The sequence below is a fragment of the Pseudopipra pipra genome, chromosome 5 (assembly GCF_036250125.1).
Source record: "Pseudopipra pipra isolate bDixPip1 chromosome 5, bDixPip1.hap1, whole genome shotgun sequence".
Lineage (NCBI taxonomy): Eukaryota > Metazoa > Chordata > Aves > Passeriformes > Pipridae > Pseudopipra > Pseudopipra pipra.
Genome location: NC_087553.1, coordinates 71,379,198 through 71,402,856, shown reverse-complemented (window position 1 = coordinate 71,402,856; position 23,659 = coordinate 71,379,198). Strand labels below are relative to the sequence as shown.

At 46.6% G+C, this 23,659-nt stretch overlaps 1 protein-coding gene across 3 annotated transcripts in view; it reads left to right on the top strand.

Moving 5' to 3' along the window:
* GATA3 (GATA binding protein 3) overlaps positions 1–21,256 on the top strand; it is a 28,717-nt gene extending 7,461 nt beyond the window's left edge. Inside the window, exons 1-6 of one of the 3 annotated variants that reach the window (XM_064656536.1) lie at positions 260–601; positions 1,245–1,876; positions 4,427–4,963; positions 7,880–8,025; positions 13,522–13,647; positions 19,537–21,256. In XM_064656536.1, coding sequence (XP_064512606.1) covers positions 1,636–1,876; positions 4,427–4,963; positions 7,880–8,025; positions 13,522–13,647; positions 19,537–19,821 — 1,335 coding nt within the window. In that variant the 5' untranslated portion in view covers positions 260–601; positions 1,245–1,635 and the 3' untranslated portion in view covers positions 19,822–21,256. Of the gene's footprint in view, positions 1–259; positions 602–1,244; positions 1,877–4,426; positions 4,964–7,879; positions 8,026–13,521; positions 13,648–19,536 lie in introns of those variants that run through there. The other 2 variants (XM_064656537.1, XM_064656535.1) reach the window with 2 other exon arrangements.
* Positions 21,257–23,659: the final 2,403 nt, after the last annotated feature.

The following is a 23,659-nucleotide window of genomic DNA, read 5'->3' as shown; positions in this document are numbered from 1 at the left end:
TGTCCCGCACCTGCCGGTGCATCCCCGCTCCTGGGGGGCTCCGATCCGCCTCGCATCCCCCCGGGAATCAACGGGATAACCCAACGCGTCCCATCCACGCACCACCTCCCGGGGTGGACGCTCGCGGAGTTTCTGGGACAGCGGGAAAACTTAACTTCCCCCTTAAAAACAGAGAATAAATAAAATAAAATAAAGTAAAAGGCGGAGGGGAATGAAAAGAAGTTGTCGCCGGAGGGTTCCCGTGGGGGCAGCGCGGGGGCGGCCGGAGCGCCCCGCCGGTCCCCTCCTCAGGCGGGGACAGGCTCCGCCTCCCCCGGGCTTATGACACTGGAACCTCCTTAAGTTGCGTCTCGCCACAGCTGTCTGTAAGCACTGAGCCGGCTGGCGCCATCCTGCTCCTTTCAGAAAGAATGCCTTCCCTGTAAAAAAAAAAAAAAAAAAAAAAAAGAGAGAGAGAGAGAGAGAGAAAGAAAAAAAAAAAAAGAGAGAGAGAGGAAAAAAAAATAGAGAAAAAAATTGGGCGAGCGAGAGAGCACAATCTGATCTGATCAAGCACTTTCAGCTTCATCCCTCCTGGGTCACATACTGCTTCTCCACCAAGGTTTGTGCGGAATTTCTTTAGCAACTTCTTGCTTTTTTTCTTTTTTTTTTTCCCCCTCTCTCCCCACCCTCCTTTTCTCCTCTCTCTTTCCCTTCACTCCTACCCTCTTCTCCATCGCTTTACCCTCTCCTTGATTTACCCCCCTCCCTCCCTTCTCTTTTCCCCCCGTTCCCCCCTTTCTCGGTTGCATAATAATTAATGAGCAATCAAAGTGACTCGGGGCTGCGGAGCAGCGAATGGCACAAGTTCTCACCGGCTTAAGCCACTGGAGCTTCTCAGGTGTAAATGGAGCAAATAAACAAATAAACAAACAACGGCGACGACCAAAAAAAAAAAAAAGAAAAAGCCAAAACCCCCCCACCAAACCCAAGGAAGAGTAAGAGCTGGGCGGCAGGAGCGCGGTGGGAGCTGCTGGGCTCCACTCCGAGCCGGGAGAGAGCGAAAGAGAAAGAGGCGCTGGGAGAGGTGGGTCCAGAGCAGAGCAGGCGCTTCCCAGGGATGGCTGCCGAGGGATGGGATGGGTTTTCTCCTGCCTAAAAAGTCAGGTGCTAAAGTTCAGAACTTCTCAAGCACGTTTCTCTCCCTGCCTCTCTCTCTCTCTCTCTCTCTCTCTGCTCCTTCCCTTTCCTCTCTCTCGTTACAGGTGATCAAAGAAGACAAACATCTGCAACAGAGCGGAAGATACGAAGGGACCTCACTTCGCAGAGAACTTTTTTCCCTGATTTTTTTTTTGTTTTCCTTTTTTTTTGTCCTTTTCAAATTTTATTATTTTCCCAGTTTTTTCTTTCTTTTTTTTTTTTTTTTTTTTTTTTAAATTTTTTCTTTTGGAATCGATCGTTTATCACCATAACCCCCCCTTCCTCCGCTTTAAAACAAACCTAACCAGAAACATCCCCCAAACTCGCCGAGCACTTTTCCCGCCCTGCATTAACTCCAGCAGCGTCTCCCCCTCCGATCTCAAGCCCTCCGCGCCTTGCTGAGGAGGAGGAGGAGGAGGAGGAGGAAGAGCAGCGGCGGAGCAGCGAGCGCGGAAGATGGAGGTCTCCACGGACCAGCCGCGGTGGGTGAGCCACCACCACCCGGCCGTGCTCAATGGGCAGCACCCGGACTCGCATCACCCCACGCTTGGCCATACCTACATGGACCCCACGCAGTATCCTCTCGCCGAGGAAGTGGATGTACTTTTTAATATCGACGGACAAGGCAACCCCGTCCCTCCGTACTACGGCAACTCCGTGAGAGCCACCGTGCAGAGATACCCCACGGCCCACCACGGTGAGTGCCCGCGCCGAGACCCGGCTCCCCCGGGGCTGACTCGGTCTTGCCCCGCTCCCGGTGCCGGTCCCGGCGGCTCCGCGCTGCCCTGAGCCCCGCCGGCCCCTCTCCTGTCGGACAGACCCTCTCCTGCCGGCGGGGAAGCTACGTCACGGGTGGATTTTGGGGCTGGCTTATTGGAAATAAATAAAAATTCAGGCTTACTTCCTTTCTTTCACTTTCTTTCTTTCTTTTTCGTCTTTTTTCTTTCTTTTTTATCCTTCTTTCTTTCTTTCTTTCTACTTACTTTTTTCTTCGTCCTCTCTTTCTCTCCCATCCCTCTTCTCTCTTTTTCCTCTCTCTCTCTTGCTGTCCTTCCTTCTAATTCTCTCCCTTTCATCTTTCGCTTGTTTTCTTCCTTTTTCCCTCTCTCTTTCGCTTCGGTTTCTCCCCCCTCTGTTTAATTAGGTTAACAGTTAGTGTTTTCATACTGTGTTTAGTTTTTGCACGATTAAGCTGCTCTGTGGAAGCAAAGCAAGCTGGAGAGCAGGGGTGTGAAAATGACCCCGCTGTCCTCACGCTTGGGCTGTTTCATTCGCACTTGGTGAGCTTGTTAGGCTTGGGTCGAAAGTTTTGCACACTCACCCCGGGCAGCGCCATGACGTGGGCTAAAAATAAGAAAGAAACTAAAAAAAATATAGCCTGTAGTGTAATTAGTTATCAGACCTGGTGTGTTTTCCTGAGAGTTCTGCAGGAAGGTAATGATCCACGATGTGAAGTTTGTTCCTGGGTCACAGCTTTTAGAAAGGAGGTGAAATACCTGAGGCCGATGGGGCCCAGGTCAATGGAGGGATGAGTACTTTCGTACCACCTTTTATGAAGAATTGAAGAGATTCAGTCTTTATTGACTTGAGTTTACCTGTACGGTTAAAAAAAATAGGGAAAAGATAAAAATAAAAAAGGAAGGAAAAGAACAGATGCTGATTTGTGAAGCCGGACTGTGACCTCTGTAGTGGTGAAGCCCAAATCCCCGAGGTTTGCAGTGGAAATCACCCCAAAATCAAGGAGAAGAAAGTGCGATGAGCGAGTGGAGATGGAGCCGAGCGGGTTCAGGGGGCTGCTCCCAGCCCTCAGCAACTTGTTGAGTGCGAGCCTGCATTAGGCTCCGCTCAGTAACTGCATTGTTCTGCTATTAGTCCCTTTAAAACAATTATTTCTAAGGATCAGCAGCCTTTGTCCTTTCTTTTCTTTCCTTTTCATTTCTTTTTTTTCCCAATATATCAGCAGAAAGTGGAAATGCGGTCTCTCTGATCTAGCCTGAATATTATTTACTATGCTACTTCCTGGAGAAGATAATGAATCTTGACCCTTTCTATTCGTATAACCCACCTTCCCTTCCTTTCGAGCAGCTACTTTCAGTATTGTTCACAAATGTCTGGTACGGTGAAAACCAGTTTGGAGCTTTTCTAGACACACACGAGCTCCCAAGCAAACATACCTGTCCGCAGTGCATCAGCTCTTTAACTATCTGTGCCTCTATACATCTGTGTTTGCATCTCTCCTGTATATTTAGCAGTCTCTATATACAGATCACGATACCTACAGAGGTTAAGGCTCTCTAGATGTCAGTGAGTTTCCAGGGCTTTATGAGCAGGCACAAACTTGCTCTCTTCCAGTTGAATAACTGTGTTTTCCAGCCTAGAGCAATTTGTTCAAGTTGCTGTAGATTTGGGTAGATTGGATTATTTAGATATATTTTTCTATTTGTTTAGCAAGGGCCGGGATGAATTTAAAATATTAAGTACAAGCCCTTAAGAATACTTATAACCAAAGGGGAACAAAATTGACTGTGCAAATCTGGTGGATTTTTTTTTTACAAAGTCCAGGTCTGTATTTTAAAGGACAAGTGAAATGTCTCTTGTCACAAGAAGGGGATGGAGTGTTTCTTTTGAGGCAGTTGGTACACTCTGCATGTGCCATATTACCACGAAAAAGCCATCTAACATTTCTGTGCAGACTCATGGAAGAAGAAAAGACAAACTGAGCAGTTTGCAAAGTTTATCAGCCCTGTTGGAAAGGTTATTAACATGTCTGCGGGCATCTTCTGGTCTTCTTCGTTTGGCCAGAAAATTCCCAGGGTCTATAGCCCACGGCTGCGTTCGGGAAATCATTTTCCAGCTAAGAAAAAACATGATTTCTGCAGTCGGGGCTTGGCAATTTCACGCAGGATCTCTGCTTCAAAGTCTTCATGAGATTGCCTGGAAAAGGGAGACAGTCAAGCAGGACTCGCCAAACCCCGTGTCACAGGGCTGGCACCCCTGTTCGGAGGGTCCCGACCCGGAGACCTGTTCCTGAGCAGGACCGGGGCTGCCACCTCGGGCTCTTGTAGCTTTTAAATTTTAATTTTTAAAGAGGAGCGGAGTTTCGCATCAGATGTGATTTTGCTTGCTCCGCCCGCATGATGAGTTCTTTGGGAAGGAAAAGGGGGGAACGTCCCGGGACCCCCACGTGGGGCTTTGCCAGGGTGGCAGAGGGATGAGGCCGACATGTGTCTGTGTTTTCTCCGAGCAGGGAGCCAGGTGTGCCGCCCCCCGCTGCTGCACGGCTCGCTGCCCTGGCTGGATGGGAGCAAGGCGCTGAGCAGCCACCACAGCGCTTCCCCCTGGAACCTCAGCCCCTTCTCCAAGACCTCCATCCATCACAGCTCACCGGGACCCCTTTCCGTCTACCCACCCGCCTCCTCTTCCACTTTATCCGCCGGCCACTCCAGCCCGCATCTTTTCACCTTCCCGCCGACCCCTCCTAAAGATGTGTCCCCGGATCCGTCCATCTCCACCCCTGGCTCCACTGGCTCCACCCGGCAGGACGAGAAGGAATGCATCAAATACCAGGTGTCCCTGGCCGACACCATGAAGCTGGAGTCCTCTCACTCTCGGAGCAGCATGGCCTCTTTAGGAGGAGCCACCTCCTCCGCTCATCACCCCATCACTACCTACCCACCGTATGTCCCAGAATATGGCTCTGGACTTTTTCCCCCCAGTAGCCTCTTAGGAGGATCGCCAACCGGGTTTGGGTGTAAATCGCGACCGAAAGCACGGTCAAGCACAGGTAGGGCTTTTGGCTTCTTCATCCCCGTTGCTCGGGAGAGGAAGCTGTGGGGGGAAAGCGGGGGGGCAAAGGGATGGGGCTGCGCCCCTCGCTCCTCTCCGCATGCAGAGAGTTGCACACGAGCATCCGTGTGATGAGCAGCGGGGGCTGAAGCCCTCGTGGGGGAGACACACACGGCACTTTACCTTCCCCACAGGTGGCTCTGTTGGGTTTATAACCAAATTTCCTCGTCCAGCGCAGGCTGGGGGGGTAGAACCTGGCCCAGGAGCCCAAACCACCCACCCAGTGCCGCGGGGCTCCTGCCCCGGGGGCGGCCCGGCCCCTCCAGCGCCCACGGTGCGCTCATCTGCGGCGCCTGGGGAGGAAGCGAAACCGAGGGAACCGCAGCATTAGCGATCTCTCTGTATTTTAATAATGGTGCTAAATCCCGGCCAACTTCCCCCGCCTGCCCTCCGCCTCGCTCTTCCCAGGGCCTCTTCCCATGCGGCGCCCGGGGATGCGGGGAGGGTTTTCCCCGGGGCGGTGCGGGGAGCTCGCCCACGCAGCCCCCAGCTCCAGCCAGCTCCGTGCCTGGGGCTTTGGATCACCCCCGATGAAAGACCCTAAAAGTGTCCCGCTGTCCGCCTTTCTCGGGGGGAGCGCGCCCCGCGGGGTGGGGAGCGAGGGGCTGCGCGGCTCCGGCTCCCGGCGGCTGGACACTCTGGGCTTGCAGATCTGTGTGCACCGAGGGCTATGTGTGAGCCGAGGGGTGTGTGTCTGTGTGTGCGCAGAGGAAAGGGCGATTAGTCAAAACTCTTTTTTTTTTTTTTTTTTAATTTTTCTTTTTCTTCTCCCCCCCCCTCTATTTTTTTTTCTTTTTCCGAGGAGGCTGCTGCAGGGTTGCCTGGCATGAATGAGATCAGTTTTCAGGGTTTTTCCAGGGTGACATTTACTCTGTCTGTCTGAGCAGGGACTGTCTCTATTTAGCTGATATGTTTGAGCTAATCCAATTATTTTCAGACTGCTGCACGCGACAGTTGCATTGTTTATCCAGCGCCAGGAACTTTAATAGAGTCCGGATGCGGTTAGAGTGACAAAAAAACCCAGACCTGTATGTTTTGTACATGAAAGCAGGAGAGAGAGAGAGATGGAGTGAGACAAAAGAGAGGGACAGAGACTCAAACAGCCCCGGAGCGGCTGCCCCGTTTAACCGGAGGGGAACAAAACGACCTGGGTATTAACGGGACCGACTCCCCGCCTGGCCCCAGTACGGACCGGGTGCTATGTCCGGAGTAGGGACCGGTTTATTCTCGCCCCGGGCGGTGCTGAGCATCCCCCGGCCGTCCCGGCGCCCGCCGAGCCACAGCTCCCGCCGGGGCACCGGCTGCGCGGTATTTTCAAACCGTCTTGGCCCCCCTCCACCCTCCCCTCTTGTTTTCCTTTTGCCACTTTCTGTTACTTTACCTTCTAGAAAGACATCTGCGGTTCGTGATAAACCAACCCCAGCAGCAACACCTATTTTTTTTCTTTCTTTTTTTTTTTTTTTCCCCTTTAAAAGTTGATTTTATCAAACTGGAAGCTCGCAGACAAAGAGGGTTAGAGCCGGAGAAAAAGGAGGGAGAGGGTGTTTTTCCAGGATGGAAGAGGGAGAAATGGCTGCAAAAGTATTTTATTTTTTTGTTGTTGGGGGGGGTGAGAGGAGAAGGGTTCAGTGCAAAGGCTCTGGAAAGACGGTTGCTGTTTGTGGTTAGGGCACGGATGCCTCTTGCTCGAAGGCAGCACAGGCTGGGGCAGCAGGGAGTTGGCTCTGTTGAGTTCACTCTGCTCTGCCCAGCTGAGGTCTGCTTCTGCTCTCAGGTCGGCCACAAGTGGCATTAAGTACAAGAAAACCTCCCCTAATAAACCAAAGACCCAACGAAAAACCCCTCAGTCCTCTGGAAGTAGCTGAGAGGCATGTCCTCAACCTCCCAGTTCCTTCCCCCAAACTGGGAACTGGTGGGCTGGGGGAGATTGCCCTCTGCAATGGCCAGGGAGAGGATAAAGTGGTGCCCAAAAGCAGGAGAAGAAGGAGGGAAAGACCTTAATGAGGGCTCAGGCAGGCTTGGGGCTGTTTGCTATCCCAGACAGCAGGGGTGGACCATCAGGCTGTGGATGCTGTAGAGAAACCAGAAGGGTTTCTGCAAGTTTTGGGTGGTGGAAGCTTAATTGCAAATTAATCAATAGCAGATATTGGCAGAGTTTTTGTGCACTGGCTGGGGCTAGGGAGATGGTTTGATTGTTGATCTGTGATTGTTTTGGAGATCCTTGATGTGGTTTGACCTGAGGTCAGAGGTAGAGCCCCCCAGGCTCATGCACACCCCTGGAGCTCAAGGGGTGACACCAGGGTCCTCATACACATCAGAAAGAGGGGCATGGACTTAAATTCTGTATCCAAACAAGGGTAGAGGGTTGGAGGCTTCTTGCAAAGCCTACCAAAGTTTGTCTAGTCCATATGGCAACATGGGGACTGGAAAGTTGTAGAAGTGCTTAATCTAAAGGTGAGGGGAAACTGTCAGTCGCCCTCCCCCCACAAAAGGAGAAACCTGTAGGAGGAGTGAGAGCTTCTCCATGGAGCCCCTTGAGCCACCACAGCATTTGGATTGTCCTTGCCACCATCCCTCTTTCCTGCTGCTGGGACACAGGCCTGATGCTGCCTGCACAGTGGTGCTGGGGAAGGGAACAGGATCAGAACCCACCAGATTCCCCTGTGACAGGGACATCATTCAGTCATGGCCTTGGACCTTTGTTTGGACATCCTTGAGCCTGGGGAAGACTGGCAGGGTCGGGCATGGCTGGGTCTCTTGGGAGGTTGTGAGTTGTTCTGGGGGGAGGAGGGCTTTCTCCAGCTCATTTCACTTCTGGTTTCCCTAAGTGAACTATGTGCTCTCTTGTTTCCAGAAGGCAGGGAGTGTGTAAATTGTGGGGCTACCTCAACCCCCCTGTGGAGAAGAGACGGCACCGGGCACTATTTGTGTAACGCCTGCGGACTCTATCACAAAATGAACGGGCAGAACCGGCCCCTGATCAAACCCAAGAGAAGGCTGGTGAGTCTCCTTCTATTTTATTCTTTCTTTTTCTTCTTCTGCAACTTTTGCTTCCTATCTGCAGCTCGGGATGGACAGGGAATCTCAACCAGCTCCCACTGGTCTCACAGCGTCAGAGGGCTGTGAGAAAGGGATGCTGGGAGAGGTGATCCCAGCTGCTGTGGGCCTCAGTTTTCTGGTCCTCTTGCAAACTGCAAAACAGGTTAAAAAATCAAGATCCAGGGCTTCTTGCAAACCAGAACTGAGTTTTCTCCCAGGTCACAATGGGACAGATGCCTTCACACAGTGCTTCTGGATGATGACCCATGGATGGTGGCTCTTACTAGGGCTTAAGGGCAGAATAACACTTTCCTAGTGACCAAAGAGATTATCAGGAGAACAGGATTTCTGCTGGGCTCTCCAGACTGCTGCCTCCACCTTCTTACGTGTGTCTCCATCCCCCTTGGCTGAGGGTGTCATGGAGAAGGGACCCAAACTGGATCCCAGGTGCCAATGGGGCGTTAGACAGACCTTGGTCCTGCAGAGATCTTGAACCATCAGGTCCTGGTGCTGCTGGTACCCAGTGTGGTCATTTGTGCCTGTGCCATCTAGGTCTCAAATTAAGCTGGTGTGAGTGAGGACACAAGGCAGGGGATGGGGGTGTGCAAAGCCGAGTGTATGCCCAGGCCACAGAAGCTGGAGGAAGATGAAATGTGTGGGTAAACATTTGAAATAATAGTTACAAGCCTGTGGCAACTGTTCTACGTACAGGCAACGCACTTCGGCATCCTCAGCGATCTATTCATGCAATTCCCTGGAAGCCACAAAAAGGTCTGGAAGCTGTGGGCATGGCTAATAAATATGCTGAAGTATATTTGGCAAATAATCAGACAGATCACAAGGGGAAAAAAGTATATTAAGAGGGGGAAAAAATTATGGTCACTGCTTGGGAAGTTACTGAATGTTTTGAATTGAGGCACGTTTGGTTTCGTTAGGATTAAAGGTGTGGAAGGGCTCCTGGGAACTGCTCAAAATGTGGAGGAAAAGTGGCTCTCACCTCTCCATGGAATTTCTGAGCTGATGGATGGGTCTGGCCAGTTGTGTGAGGCTTGTGCCTGGCATGGGCAGACACTGAAGGCAGGAGAGGGTTGGTTCATTGGCTTTGCATTCCCCGTGAAGGTGCTCATGGCCTCTATCCGGCAGCTCTTAGATGTGGATCAACTTCCTCACCTGGGAGATGCCCCTAAAATTGGATTTACTTTATTCCCTCTAGCACTGGGATGCATTTGCAGGGTACATTCCCAGGAGGGGTTATGCTGTGGAGAGCAGCAGTGACAGCTCTGTCTGGTCGTGTGAGTTTTGGGGAAGTTGTGGGTTTGTTGCTCTATCCCCCAAACTTCCTGCGTACAAAACCTCTCCATGGGCTTTTCCCATATAGGAAAATATCTGTCTCCCTCATCTTTCATAGCCTTGTTAGAAAAAAGGAAAAGCTTTCTAGGGAGGGAAGTACAGGCTGGAATTTTGATTTTTTTTTTTTTTTTTGGGCAGCTCTCTTGTTCTCTTCTCCTCCTCCCCCCTGGTCCTTCTGTCTTATATACACAGCCCTCGTTTTCTTTATTTCTTTTTTTTTTTTTCCTCGTTCTCTCTTTATGTGTAAAGTTAACTTCCTAGGAAAAAGCTGCCGGATATCTGAGCCCTGGAGATAACTCCTAAACAACAGCTCGGTTTCCCCAGCCCAAACACACAGGAGCTTGAGCGTATCCAAACAAGCAGAGGGGGAGGCAGAATAGGAAAGCGACTGGAAAAGGGGGGGAGAGCTTTCAAAAAGTGTCTGATGGAACCACGAAAGAATGTCCCGAGTCACCCCGAGCCCGGCACATGTAAAATGAACTATATAAATAAATACATAGTAAAAGGTCATTCTTGGGGGGAAAAAAAAGAGAGCGAAAGAAAAGAAGTAAAGAGAGACCTTGTCTTGCATAATCGCTCCAATCTTTTGGCATTTTAGTTAAAGTTTAAGTTACAAAAAGTTCCCCTTCTTTGAATGCGACCTTTCCTAAACGTGAAATTTGATTTTTCTACATTTTTTTTTTTTTCCCTACTTAGCACTGTCTGGGAAAAAAGAAAGAAAAACATCCCTAATGCTGTTTGCATCTCTATTTATTTCTCTTGCTAACCTCTGATAAAAAAAACCAATCAGAAGGCACCGAAGCTGGGCCCGTGTTTGCGTTTTGTGCGCCTGGATGTGCGAGTGGCTGTGGCTTGACTGGATCTCTCCTGCCTTGTGATGGTAGGCGGAAGGCAGCGTGTGGATGGAGGCTCAGGGTGGGCATCCAGCTCCTTCTCTCTGCCTCAGGTTTCCTGCATGACCTTGGGATGGTTTTGTAGGCTCTGGTCACAGCTGATGATTAGCTGAAGCTAATGATTGGATTCAATGGGTGGGAGAGAGGAGGCAAAGAACTTCTGAGGTGCTGAGAACGCAGCCCAAGCCTTGTTAAATTCAATGTTTTTGTAAGGGTGTCCTTTAGGTGGGATGGATGGAGCCTTGCTGGGTGAGGAGGCTCAGACAGCTCTGCTTCATCTCGGGGGAAGGTGGAAGGTGTGGAGATGTTGGTGGGGGGATCAAGAACAGGCAGATGGTACCATCACTGTTTAAAAGGTCTACAGCCCTACTGGAGACCATTCCTGTCCCTCTCACAGCCAGTGACAGCCTTGTCGCTGCTGAGAAAACCTTCTTTTAGTTTTTCTCCCTTTCCCTTCCCATGTGGATGCAGAGCTCTCCATTTCCATGTCCAGTCACGCTGGTTTTGGAAGGATTACAGCCAATTTCTCAGTAAGCCCATGCACATGGAATCATATTTTAGGAAACTGATGCTTGTGACTTTGTGGATAAATCCAGACACTGAAAATGCCCCTTAATTTATCATCCTTATCAGCATTTGGTCCCTACTGCACCCTCCTCAATTCCACCTTCTCATCCCTACCAGTACTTCTGAAGTTGTGGACTCACAGGCAACTGGGTCATGGGGCCTGGTCCTGCAGATGATATGGGGCAGCTAATTAGTCATCCCATTACTGACATGGCCAGGCCCCTAGTCGGTGATTAGCTCAGTGGATGCCATTCCTGGGAGCTTTACAATAGTGTTATTATTCATTGTTTCCTGGCCACTGCCGGTGTCTCTGGTAGAAGTTGGTACAGCATAAAAGGTTCACTTTGGGACTGAAAGAGCTTAAAATATTCAGCTAATGATGCTAAAATTTTGTAGGGGAAATACAGGAGTTGGAAGAGGTTTTAGGGAAGACAGTGGATGTTGTGATTTATTTGCTTATTTAATGTCAGAGTTTGTTTGAAGGCAGCAAGGTGGTGACCAGGCGTGTCTTTTGAACGCGCTTGCAGTAAGAGAAATTACGGTGAGCACCATGTAGAAACCCCAAATATCTTCAAAGGGGATATTTCCCCTGTGTGGGCTGAGTCAAATATCACTGGTTTTTAGAAATTTCCTTAGGTCTGATTTTTGGGTCTGATAAGGGCAAAGCTGCCACTGAAAGGCTCAATCCAAACCTCGGAGCCACTCGTGCCCCTCGGAGCCACACGTGCTTCCTGGCGGGAGTTGGGTGGCAGAGACCTGCAGACCCATCCCCCAGCTCTCAATGAGAACCCAGCTCTGTAAGGTGTTGTCTCTGAGCTGCTTTTAAAGCACATTCATTATCCTGGTGATTTTGATGGGAACCAAATCTGGGTCTATGGCATGATTGTGAGGAAGGCAGGACTGAAGTGCGTGTGCTACACATCAGTTTGGGGCTCTGCTGTTCTCATGGTGGGATGCTTTATCTTCTGGCACTGGGATTTTTGCAGCCAGAGACCCATTTGCTGTTCCCAGCTCCTGCTGGTCATCAGCATGGAGAAGTCAGTTAAAGGCCTCCTCAGGCTTGGGATCGGCTCGGCTCAGAGTGGTTTATGGTCAGGCAAAATGGAACTGTCCCCAAAGGCAGCCCGGGAGAGCCACTTGCTGCCAGACCAGGCCCTCTGTGATGCTTCCTAATGCTCGTGGGCATTGTCTTATTTATTTTTTAGACAGTCCTTTTTGTCTAATTAAAAGAAAAAAAATTCTCCTCTATCTAAAGCAAAACCAACCCGTTCTCTCTCCACCTACGCCGCATTCAATTATGATTAAAATTGCAACATGACCTAACAAGAGTTGGTATTAACGCTAACGCTGTGCCAGTGTCCATGTTTGCATTTTGGGTTTGTTGTACGGTATCCAAAGATGTGGTATTTTCTTTCTTTCTTTTTTTTCTTTTTTTAAATGTTGGATGCACCACAGTGTGCGGCTGTGTGGGGTGAGGGGTAAATTTGAAACAGTAAGAGCACAAAAGAGAGCATTAAAGGCTCAGTTCTGCAAGGTGCCAAGCATTGCTATGATCTGGCAAATCGCTTAAGCACATGTTTTAACTTTAAGCACATGAGCAGTCCCATTGAAAGCAACGCATGGGGATGAAATCAGAGCTCTGGGACTGTGTCATATTGATGAAGAAGAGATAGGATGGGATAGAAAGGCCTTTTTTTTTTTTTTTAGGAGCTGTAGGCACTTACACACACGCAAAAACTCATGCGCTCTCACGCAGCAGTCCGAAAACTCCCGTTCCTCCTTCAGTGGCAGAAGGGCAATTTGTTTTCTAAAGTTACAATTTTTAAATGATAACACAAATTCATGCATGTGAAAGGAGAGCGACTTTACTAAATTTGACTTTGCTAAATCATTATCACAGCTAAAAGAAAAAGCTTCTCTATACACTTTGGCACATAGACTTTTTTTTTTTTCCTCGTTCCTACCCCTTTTTGAAATGGTAAATCCTGCTTTCGGGCTCTTTACCAGTTCTTAAATAAACATGAAGGTTTGGGCTGCAAAAAGGGTGTAATTAAAAAAGTTGGGATTCTTGCTCTTTGCCACAGTGTTATTTCCGATCTGGATCCTGTATCCTTTTGAAGCTGAGCTGAATTTGCAGGACCGGGCTGTGCCTGCGGTCGGTCCCGGCGAGCAGCTGCCCACCCGGGTCTCACCCGGCGCTCGCCGGAGCCGCCGTGACTCATGCCCGTTGACTGTTCAGGCCCTGACTGCAGAATTAGACCCCTCGGGGGGTCTGGGAGAGTTAAGATGGAAAGACACGTTGGCATTTAAATAACATTTTCCCCTCTGGAATGGGCTGTGCCAGAGCTGCTAATTTTGATGAGTTCTATCAGAGGTTTTAGCACTCACTTTTAGGATGCCCTTTGGCACCTGATTCAGTTCACATATAATTTGGGATTAAAGTACCTCGGGGATTTTTTTCACAATTATTATTTGTTCTCACAAGTCAGTTTCTGGAGGCCTCTGCCGATGTGCGTCAGTCTTGCAGGGTTGATGTTTTCTTTCTCAGAAATTTTGCTGATCGCATTTTTTTTTTTTTTTTTTTTAACACGGGTGTTTTCCTCTTTCTCTCCTTCTCTTCCCCTGTCTCTCTCCCTCCTTCCCACAGTCTGCAGCCAGGAGGGCGGGCACGTCCTGTGCAAACTGTCAGACCACCACTACCACCCTGTGGAGGAGAAATGCCAACGGCGATCCCGTCTGTAACGCCTGCGGGCTCTACTACAAGCTGCACAATGTAAGTGTGACTGTAACACTCAATTACAGGGCCTCAGCTCCAGTGCTTGATGGTCCAAACTCTTCCTTGACTTAAGGATTTCCAGTCTTGTGTGGAAGAGACCCTGTCATCCCTTTGGGGACCTTGGGGGTTGGAGGGATGAGTTGTCAGCCTTTCAAACATAGCCTGTCCAACTTGGGAAGGTATAAAACAGGGCTATCCATGGGTAATGTTAGAGCTTTCCCATGCCTGAGCCAAGAAAGGAGGGGTGAATCAACACAGAGAGACATTATCTGCTGCTGATTGGGCTCAGAGGGTTGGAAAAGACAACACGCCGTCCTGCAAGCTGATACCCCTACTATGTGTAGCTTGGTTCCTCCAGCAAATACAAACTCTGGAGAAAAAAGCGAAATGTGCCAGCATTTAGATCATTCTTGGGTTTGTGGCTGCCTTTGTCCAGTCCCCAAAGATGATTTATTTTGGTCTTGTGTTTGCCCTCTTTGACGCAAGCGATTCCTAAACCAAAAAAGGACTTGATTTAGTTAGTGGGTTGCGGAGTCTGCTCAACCTGTGATGTGAATTTTAAAGCATCTGTCATGGAAGGGAAGGAGAAATGAAATGAAATGGCTGGCAGATTTAATCTAATACCTTCATGCAAAGCCAGCTTGCAGGAACCAGGGATATGTGCCCCAGGGAAAGAGCTAAAGGGACCTGAAAAGTTTTCTACTGAATAATAGTACTAATAAAGGACACTTAAGGCTACTCCTGTTACTTTCATTCCACGTGGCATTAGAATAATTATTATGTCAGAAGGAGGAAAAGACTTGCAATTTCTCTGCTTCGATAAAGTTTTATTTTTTTTTCCCAAATGGTTGATTGCTTTATGTTTGGTTTAGAAATATGGGGTTGTGTTTTGCCCTTATGTCCACCCGTGCAAACACATCAAAGACATACGGTGTTTCATGGGGCACCCAACCCATGTTGTGTCTCAGTCTCTTCCATTTGTTATTTCAAGCTCTTTGGTTTCTTAGGATGAGTAAACAAGTTTGGATTAAGTAGAAAAAAACGCCAGCAAACAACCAGGCTAATTTTTCACCTGTTTCATGGGAGGCATCTCTCTTGGAAAAAAGGAAAATGTGTTTACCCTTTAGCGGGCAGGTGTCTCAGCACGTTTTGAGTCCCATGTAGCAAGCAAAGCTTGTCATCAAACTCTCAGTGTGATCACTGCAAACAAACAGGCTGGACCCAGAGCGAAAGCTCTCAGAATATCACAAGAAAATATTCTGTTTGCTATTTCCTTGGCAAGAAGGGAGCAAGGTCAGCCAGCTTCACTGGGGGAGTCTGTGCTTGTGCTCTGTTTTCACTTTGGTCTTGTAGTCAGTGATAGGACTTAAATTGTGTAGTTTGGGAAATTTATTGGGAGACCTATACCTGAGCTACATTTCCTGTATCCAACAAAGCCTTTTGTAGAAAATAGGCTCTTCCCAAATGACACTGGTTGATGCCTGTGTTTGAATGAGATGACTTGGGCCCTTGAAGATGATGTAGTTTCTCCCCAGAAACAGGGCAGGATGATGAGTGTCTACCTTCATTGTAGACATCTGACTGGAGGAATCCTTCCTAAGGTGTCTGGAATGGTGTCTGAGTGCTGGGGGTCTCCAGTAACGTGCCTGCAAGAGCACATCCTTTTCTTTTTCGCACTGACATTGCAAACCTGGTTGGCCTGAGTTGACCCCCTGATCCACTGTTTAGGGAAACGCAGATCCAGCTGTGAAATCTGTGACATGGGGCAGGCCTTGAGCAGATTGGAACCATTTTCATGTTCATTAAAAACTCCAACAGCTGCTTAAAAGCTCAGCAGAGCTACTTACCAAAGTCAAGTAGTATCTTGCCTTATGAGCAACTCCATTAATGGGACCTGCTTAAGTGAAACCCCCAGAGGACTTAGATCCTTTGTGCAGTAGCATAAGTAGGCAAGGGTACTAAAATCTAGATATGAGTGGGTAGATCCTTTTTTAAAAAAAGAAATTCTTAAAATATTTAACTATGACTGCAGTAAGAAGTGTGAGCCTGCTCCCCGCGTGTATCTTTTCTCTGTGGGTTTTACATCAGGAGAGGCACCAGGAATAGAGAGGCTGATTGTAGCATGTCCCTCCCAAGCACCTGAGCGTCGGCATAGATGTTGTGCCAATGCCAGTGGAATGTCTGGGTGCTCAGAAGATGCCTTAAACCTGTTTTGGGCTAGGCTGTAGCAAATTCCTGGCTGCTTTTTTATCCATCCCCCTCCCCATTTTTTCTTTTCTTTCGGTTTAATGAAATTTTCTCGGACCTTAACATCATTAGGATATTTTCATGGATTGATCTGCAGTTGAAACTTACCCAGATTTTATGTCCACACCGGGAATGACTGCAGTGAAAAGGCTATTTTTTTCCATGGTGTTCATTTTTTTCACAGAGCTATATCAGTTTGTTTTACTGTTGATTCCCACAGCTTAAGCAAACCCATTTGTCAGTAGGATATAAGCAATAATCATAATAGTCTTGGGGTGCATTTAGTGGAGCTGTTGGCATTCCTCCCACTGACTTCAACAAGAGCCGGCTCCATTAACACCAGTATTAACAATGACTAATATTTCACATTGATACGGTGCCTTTCATCCTGTGGCATCCCAGAGTGCTTTCTAAGATACAGCCAGCCTGGAAGATTAACCCAACATTGTAATGACTATGTCTGAAGGATAAATCCGCTTCAGTGACAGGACCTTATTGAGGTCAATGGCAAAATCCCATTGTCTTCAGTCAGAGCAAGATCAGACCTATAATGGTTGAGACTATCCCCTGCATTTGATCTGTTGAATATGAGGTTCTCATCCTTGTTATTTCAGTCCTTAGAAGCGGGATGAGCCTTTGTGCACTTCAGGGATGGGTGGGAGTGTGTACCTTGCTGGAGGTGCACAGCAAACTGGCCCGTGCCCATAGAAGTGAGTGATTTGCCACTGTTTTTGGCAAAATTCATCAGAAAAGGCCCCTTTCACAATACCCTAAAGCAGGGCTGTGTGTCCCAAGAGCAGAGCAGTCAGTATTTTGCATATGATAAAACAAAGAGCATAATTCCTGCCCATAATTAATTGGCTCCATCTGAAATTAATGAATTTCATATACATGCACTGGGCTGGTTTAATTTTAATTTAGCATGTGTTTGTCATTTTTATCAGAATGAATTTTCACAGACAAGGTCTTCCCTCTGGGTCTTTTATTTCTCTACCCCAGAAACAGAGATGGGTCCATGCCTTTGATGTTTTGGGGACCACTTTAACCCTGCTTGTGAATGGTCTTTGAAGTCACTGGAAAAATTTTCCAGCTTGCTGCTTCGGCTGTGCTGGTCTCATTCTTTCTTGCATTTATCAGAGTTCTTATCTATTTGCACTTGGATTGGTTACCTGCTAGGAGTGTGAGACCATGCACACTGGGATGATGTGTCCAGCCAACAGCTTGGATGGCAGCTATGACCCCAGTGGTAGGGCTGGCCATGGCTTTGCCACCATCCTGAACAAAACTGGTATTCCCATCCTTGAGTTTCACATCAAATCATGGTCTGGGCCAACCTGTTCTAAGAGACTGAATGAAACATGAGAGATGTTGCTCTGAGGAGGTGTTCACTGTCCTGTGGGACATGACACCAAGCAACACAGGATCAGGACCACATGCTTGCTCCAAGACCCAGCACAGCCCCAGTCCAGCACCAGGCTTATGTCACTTTGCCACCACCAGTTCCTGAGCTCGGACCTTTGCTGCTTCACCTGCAAATTAGTTCTGGTTGGTCCTGGGTCTTTGTGTCATGATACAAATCCTCATTAGAAGCTGGGGAGGCTGGGGCTGTGTGGGCCTCCTCAAATCTGAGATGGAATTCATCAGAGATTCAGACTTTCTGGTCCCTTCCAGCATTGCTGCCTGGTGGGGCTCCCTTACTACTTCCTCCTGGTTTTGAACCTGGGCAACACATCCCTGCTGGCTGACTGAAAACAGGCCAGGCAAAGCTTTCCCATCCCAGTCACTGATCTGGAGCAAAGGTCCTTCCTTTTGTGTGGATCCCCATTCCCTCAGTGAGGACAGGAACCCAGGGAGACAGGTGGTGTTGCATTTGGAGCCCACCACGTTTGAAGTTTTGCTTCTTGCTGCCCCAGGGCTCTTGTTGGGCTGCACATGGGCAGATCCTTCCTAAATTTAGCTGCTGGCAAGCAGGGCAGCTCCCTCATGATCCCTTCATCCTGAGGTAGAGGAATCATGTAAAAATTCACTCATTTTTAGCTGAGGTGAAGGTTCCTATCACTGCCGGTGCAGAGAGCCTGGGGTCACAAATTCAGACTGGCATGATGAACTTTGGGAATGCCTAAACTGGACATGAGCCTGGTCCTTCCTCTTCCTGTGCCTCTATCTCTGCATGTAACAGAGTGTTATTGTATCCCACCTTCCCTGGGGAGAGAAATCCAAGAATGATTCACATGCTGTGGGGAAAAGGACCAGGAATGAAGAGCAACAAGTGAAACTTTGCTATGTTCACGTAGAAGGGAATGCTTTGCTCCTTGTGCTGATTTAAGGTCTTATGGGTGAAGAGCTGCTCAGGACCCTTGCAGGCACATTTTTCCATTGTCCTTTGCTGGGTCTGAGACAGTAGGTCCCGGTGGATAGGGGGTTCATCTTTTCTCCCTTTTCTCCCTCTTGCAGAATGCCCCTCGTGCCATCACGTGCTCACATTTATTAAGAAAGGTGGTTCAGCCTCAAGGTGATTTGCTGGGCTCCTCTGCCTTCTATAGGTGAAATCCTGCAGGGGAGCCAGTGTAATACCCACATAGACCCCCAAGTCCATATTTCTAAGGTTGTTTACGGATATTGGATGCATAAATCCCTTCCCAAGTGTGGTTTGTGGGGGTTTCATGTCACATGTGCTAGTGCATATTATGATGCTGTCTCTCTATGCAGCACAGAGTCACAGAATTGTGGACTAACCTGAGCTGGAAGGGACCCATCAGGATCATCAAAGTCCAAATCCTGTCCCTACACAGAACAACCTAGAGTAATAAGTGTTTCTTACAGGGGGTCCAACAGATTTTTGCTACCACTTCCTAACCCTGACGGATGATAATTGCTGCTGTGTAGATCCATGCAGGAGAATTTAATGTTTAGTTTTACTACAGATATGTTTGTATGCAAGTAGAAAATGCTCTGCTGGGCAGCACAGATACCTGTTTCAGCCCCCCAAAAAACCCCTGAAAGGCTTTAGAAGTAAAATCAGATTGGCTAAAGTAAACCAGAAAGGATGATTAGAGAAAAATCTTTGGAAAGCAGAAAAAAAAGACAAAGACCTGACACTTTTGTGAAGAGTTACCCAGCTCCCTAATGCCACTGTGAATGTTTGAGACCCCTCATAGCACTGAAATCCCAGCGACTCTTGCTGATAATGGTTTTAGATCAGACAGGAAGCCTCGGGGTGAGATGGTGTCTGTGGGGAATATTTCTAGGTAATAATGATTGGTTTTGTTCCTAAACATGGTGCAATTACCTAATGTGCAGATAGTTGAAATTTTTCAACCGCTGTGAGTTATTTGGGTATGTTTTGCTCCCATGTGGCTCTGCCAGAAATTTTCTGTTGTCTTGTCTTTAGAAATATCCAAACTTGGGATGTCCTGGTGGGATCTGAATTTTGGGGTGGATGGGGAGTGTTTGTGTAGCCATGGCACAGGGGAAGAGGTTGTGTAACAATGGCAAGTGGGGTGTACAGGGGGGGAGGGGGGCTGTAGACCAGCTGGTGCTGGGCACACCCCCAGGACATGGGGCATGGGGTACACGGATCCTATGGTGATTTGGGGAGAAGGGATGGAAGCACAAAAAAAATAATTGATTTTTGTTTAGATTAACAGACCCCTGACTATGAAGAAGGAAGGAATTCAGACCAGAAACCGAAAAATGTCTAGCAAATCCAAAAAGTGCAAAAAGGTCCATGACAACCTCGAAGACTTTCCCAAGAGCAGCTCCTTTAACCCCGCCGCCCTCTCCAGACACATGTCCTCCATCAGCCACATTTCACCTTTCAGTCACTCCAGCCACATGCTGACTACACCGACACCGATGCATCCTCCATCCAGCCTCTCCTTTGGACCTCACCATCCTTCCAGTATGGTCACTGCCATGGGTTAGCAAGAGACTGCCCTGCTGAATGCTTACAGTCTCAAAATGAGATTTACTTTATATACTTGCATTTTTGCAGGCGTGTGGTTATGGGTCTGACGTCCCGAATCAAATGGGAGGGGGAAAAAAAAAAAGGATTAAAAAAAATAAAATAAAAAAAAGGTTATTTGAAGGCATAAGAGAGAGAAAAAAATTAAAAACACAGAAAAAAACTACAAAAAGCACAAAAAAGGAAAAAAAAGAAAAAAAGAGAAAAAGCAAAAAAAAAAAGTTTTAAAAAAGTGATGTTTGCCACTTTTTAAAGGAACTCACTATGGCGTCTATGTATTCTTACCCACTGAATCTGGATACCATTTGTGAATAAGCCATTCAGAACTTGCATTCCCTATTGGACAGGATCTCTAGTGCTGTGAAAAAAATAAAATAAAATAAAATAAAAAACGCTGAACATTGCATATAACTTATATTGTAAGAAATACTGTACATTTGAGGAAGACTTTATTGCATCTGAGGAGCTGTAAAGAAAAAAAAAAGGCATGAAGGACTCCGAGAGAATTTTTTTTAAAAGGAAAAGAAAAAAAAAAAAAGAAGATGGGAGGACAATTTAAAAACCAGAAAAACAAACAATGCAGACCAAGAGGAAACGCGGTCTTACGAACAAATGGACCAACTGCCAGTCATGTCTTCTCCTTTTATTTTATTTTTATTTTTTTTTTTTTTTTTTGTTGGTTTTCTTTTCGGTTTCTTTTGTTTCCGGGGAGGGGGAGGGGGCTGGCTAGAACGGTTTTGATGATGCATTAACTAACTAACTAACTAACTAACTAAATAAATAAATAAAAGCTGTAGGGAGATCATTCATTTTTGGGCCACGGGCCTTTTACATAGGAAGTACCAATGGTGTCAGGCAATCAGTGTTAACATGCGGACATTGCCAACAAGGGGGTTTCAGATAGCCATTCTCCAGGTCTATACGCATTGTGAACAAGTTCCTGTAATTGTTGTTTGTATGTATAATTCAACGCACCAAAATAAGAAAGATGTAGATTTATTTCATCCTATTATACAGACTGAATGGTTGTACAAATTTATTTACTGCTAGTGATAAGACCTGCTTTTTTTTTTTTTGTTGTTTTCGTTTTGTTTTCATATTTTTTCCTCCTTTTTTTTTTTTTTTTTGGAGAATAAACTAGATTAAATTCTGTTGACTTAACAGTGTTTTGTGCTTGGGGGCGGGAAAAGGAATATTTTTCTTTCTTTACTGATTTTTCTTAAAGTTTGTTTGGATGGTATTTGTTGCATAGTTACCACGGGTATGGGAATGTGTGTCTCTGCGCTCATGCTGACGGCCAAAGCAATGTTTGCAGTGGCTTGATAAAAAAAAAAGATAAATCACAGAACAAAGGAAAAAAACCCTCAAAAATAAATGGACTGCATGTTAGTGTAACCCCACTGTCCAGTGTGTGTGCTCCCTGACCCTCGTATAGCAGCCCAGCCGCTGCCCCTGTGTGATGTTGGGCTCTCACATGGGATGGGTCCCTTTGGGTCTCAGGCAATCATGACCAAACTGGAGTTGAGGAAAATACGGGACTGAGATAAATACAAAGGTAGAGCAGAGTTCTTGTGACCCTGGATGCTTTTTGGGCAGTGCTAGGAAAGACCCCAAGATTTTGGACAGAATCTGGAAAAGCGCTTTCTGCTCAGTCTCCTTGACTACTCAGTGATGTAATGATTACTCTACAGTTGAGATCTTGATAAGAAATCAGGATGGACCAGATCTGTCCCTGTGCTTTGAGGAATGGGCAGAACCTGTTACAAAAGGCTGGATTTGATGATAGAGAAAAACTCACAAAAATTCAAAGGCCATCAGCCAGTCCTTCCCTGCAAGAGCTTTCTTTGAAATAGTGGAATTTTAATTAATATTATTACTGATAACAGCAAAGTTGGGCTCTTATAATTTGATTTCTGATGGTTTAATCCTTAGAAATCCATCCTTCTCTTAGTTTTCAGAATTTTCTTATCCAACTTCTTTATGCCGTCCTAAAGGTTGGGCATTTACCTTCTAAATTAAGAGTTTTATCACCCCACTCCATTTGCTGGAGATTTAAGTGTGTTGTGATAAGACAGAGGTTGCCAAGGTTGTGAGAAACTGCTCGAAAAATCCCAAACAAAAAATACAACCCTCAAATGTGAAAACCTCAACAGACTTGACATGCAAATTATTATTAGTATTTTTTTTAATGCCAAGTGAAATAACCAAGTTCTTTCCACCAGAAGCATGTGTGCTCCTGCCTTTCAGTGCCAGGTGGATGGAGAAATATCATTATATTTATCAGATGCTGTTTTGAACCCACTCTCTCTTGGGTGACATCTGAAGGGGTAGCAGTGTCATGGTCTAATGTTATGCTGCAGGATGGCTCATGAATGAGGGTGTTTCATGTAAGAAAGGCCACTTCAAAACTGTCAGGATGACTATGAGGTCAAATGGCCAGTGATTTGGGAGTGGGGGAGGAGGGGCAGAGAACTGCCCTTTATTTGGGCATTTTCTCCCCTGTTTCAAACTGAACTTACTTAAACCATGTCTACCATAAAGGAGCATTTAGCAGATGGAAGCAGAACAGGCAGTAATTGTTTTGTAATGTTGTATATTCTTTCCTTTCTTCTCTGTTGACAAAAATGTGTAAAAAAAAAAAGTCAGAACAAATGGCACACATTTAAAATCTTATGTTAATCACCTTTCTGCTTTCTCAGTTAATATTTTAAGCATAAAGACTAAATGTTGAAATAAAACAGAGTGAAGAATTACTGAGATGCAAATGGAGATCTTGTTGGCTCCTAATTAATCATCTGCGAACTATAAAGCTATTTTCAATTAGCCTGACAAATCAAAGGAAATAATCATCTTTGCTGATATTAAGCTTGAGAGATTATTATTTTTTAATTCGTGATGCTACAAACTTTCCCTCCTTTCACTCACCAACAGATTGCAGTTGGACTAAGATATTGATTCCAGAACCTCAACAGCAGTGAAAATTAGAGGGGGATTTGCAGAGCAGAATTTTCACTTCTCTATTGTTGTGTTCTATTTTTCCATTTACTTTAGATGAAACTGGCTCTTGAGTTTTTCTCTCTAATGCTTTTTTTCCTGAAAAGTGGAAACACTTTCTTGCAGTTACTTTCTGATGTTGTTTCACAGGTCTTAGGGGCATTGAGTGAGATGAAGCAGGATTGGGGCCAGCCCAGAGAATGAGCATCCTGAAAAGGACGCAAATGGAGACACTCTGTCTGTATATACTTTAGGAAACATATACAGTTTGTCTAGAGAGTTCTTACATCAGTTATCTTATATTTCGATGTCAGGAGGAGGATGAACAGAATCCCTCAGATCACACCCCCCCCCCACTACTGCATGAGATGCTAAATTAACGAGTGTTCTACCAGTTTCTCATTTTTTTTTTTTATTTAATCTCTCTTAGTAAATATTCCAGAATTTTAATGTCTTGAAGGGTTTTGTTTGTGTGTTTTTGTTTGTTATGTTTTTCTGTGTGCTTTGTTTTGTTTGTTTGCTTGGGTGCTTTTTTTTTTCCTTCCTTTTAATGAGTAAAATATGGTTTACAGAAAAGGTTGGGAACTTTTGTTCCTGGGCAAACATCTTGTGAATGGCACCTCTGCCTTTCTTCATTGCTGAAATTGCAGGGGAGAGCTGATGATAGGCAGGTTGGAGCAGGAAATCCCTCTGAGTCATGGCTCTACTTCAGTAATCTATATTGTGAAGAAAACACCGTGGAAGTCATTAGTGGGGTCAAATCCTATGGTCTTTTTACAGGCAAAATTCCTTCTGGTAGTTTAA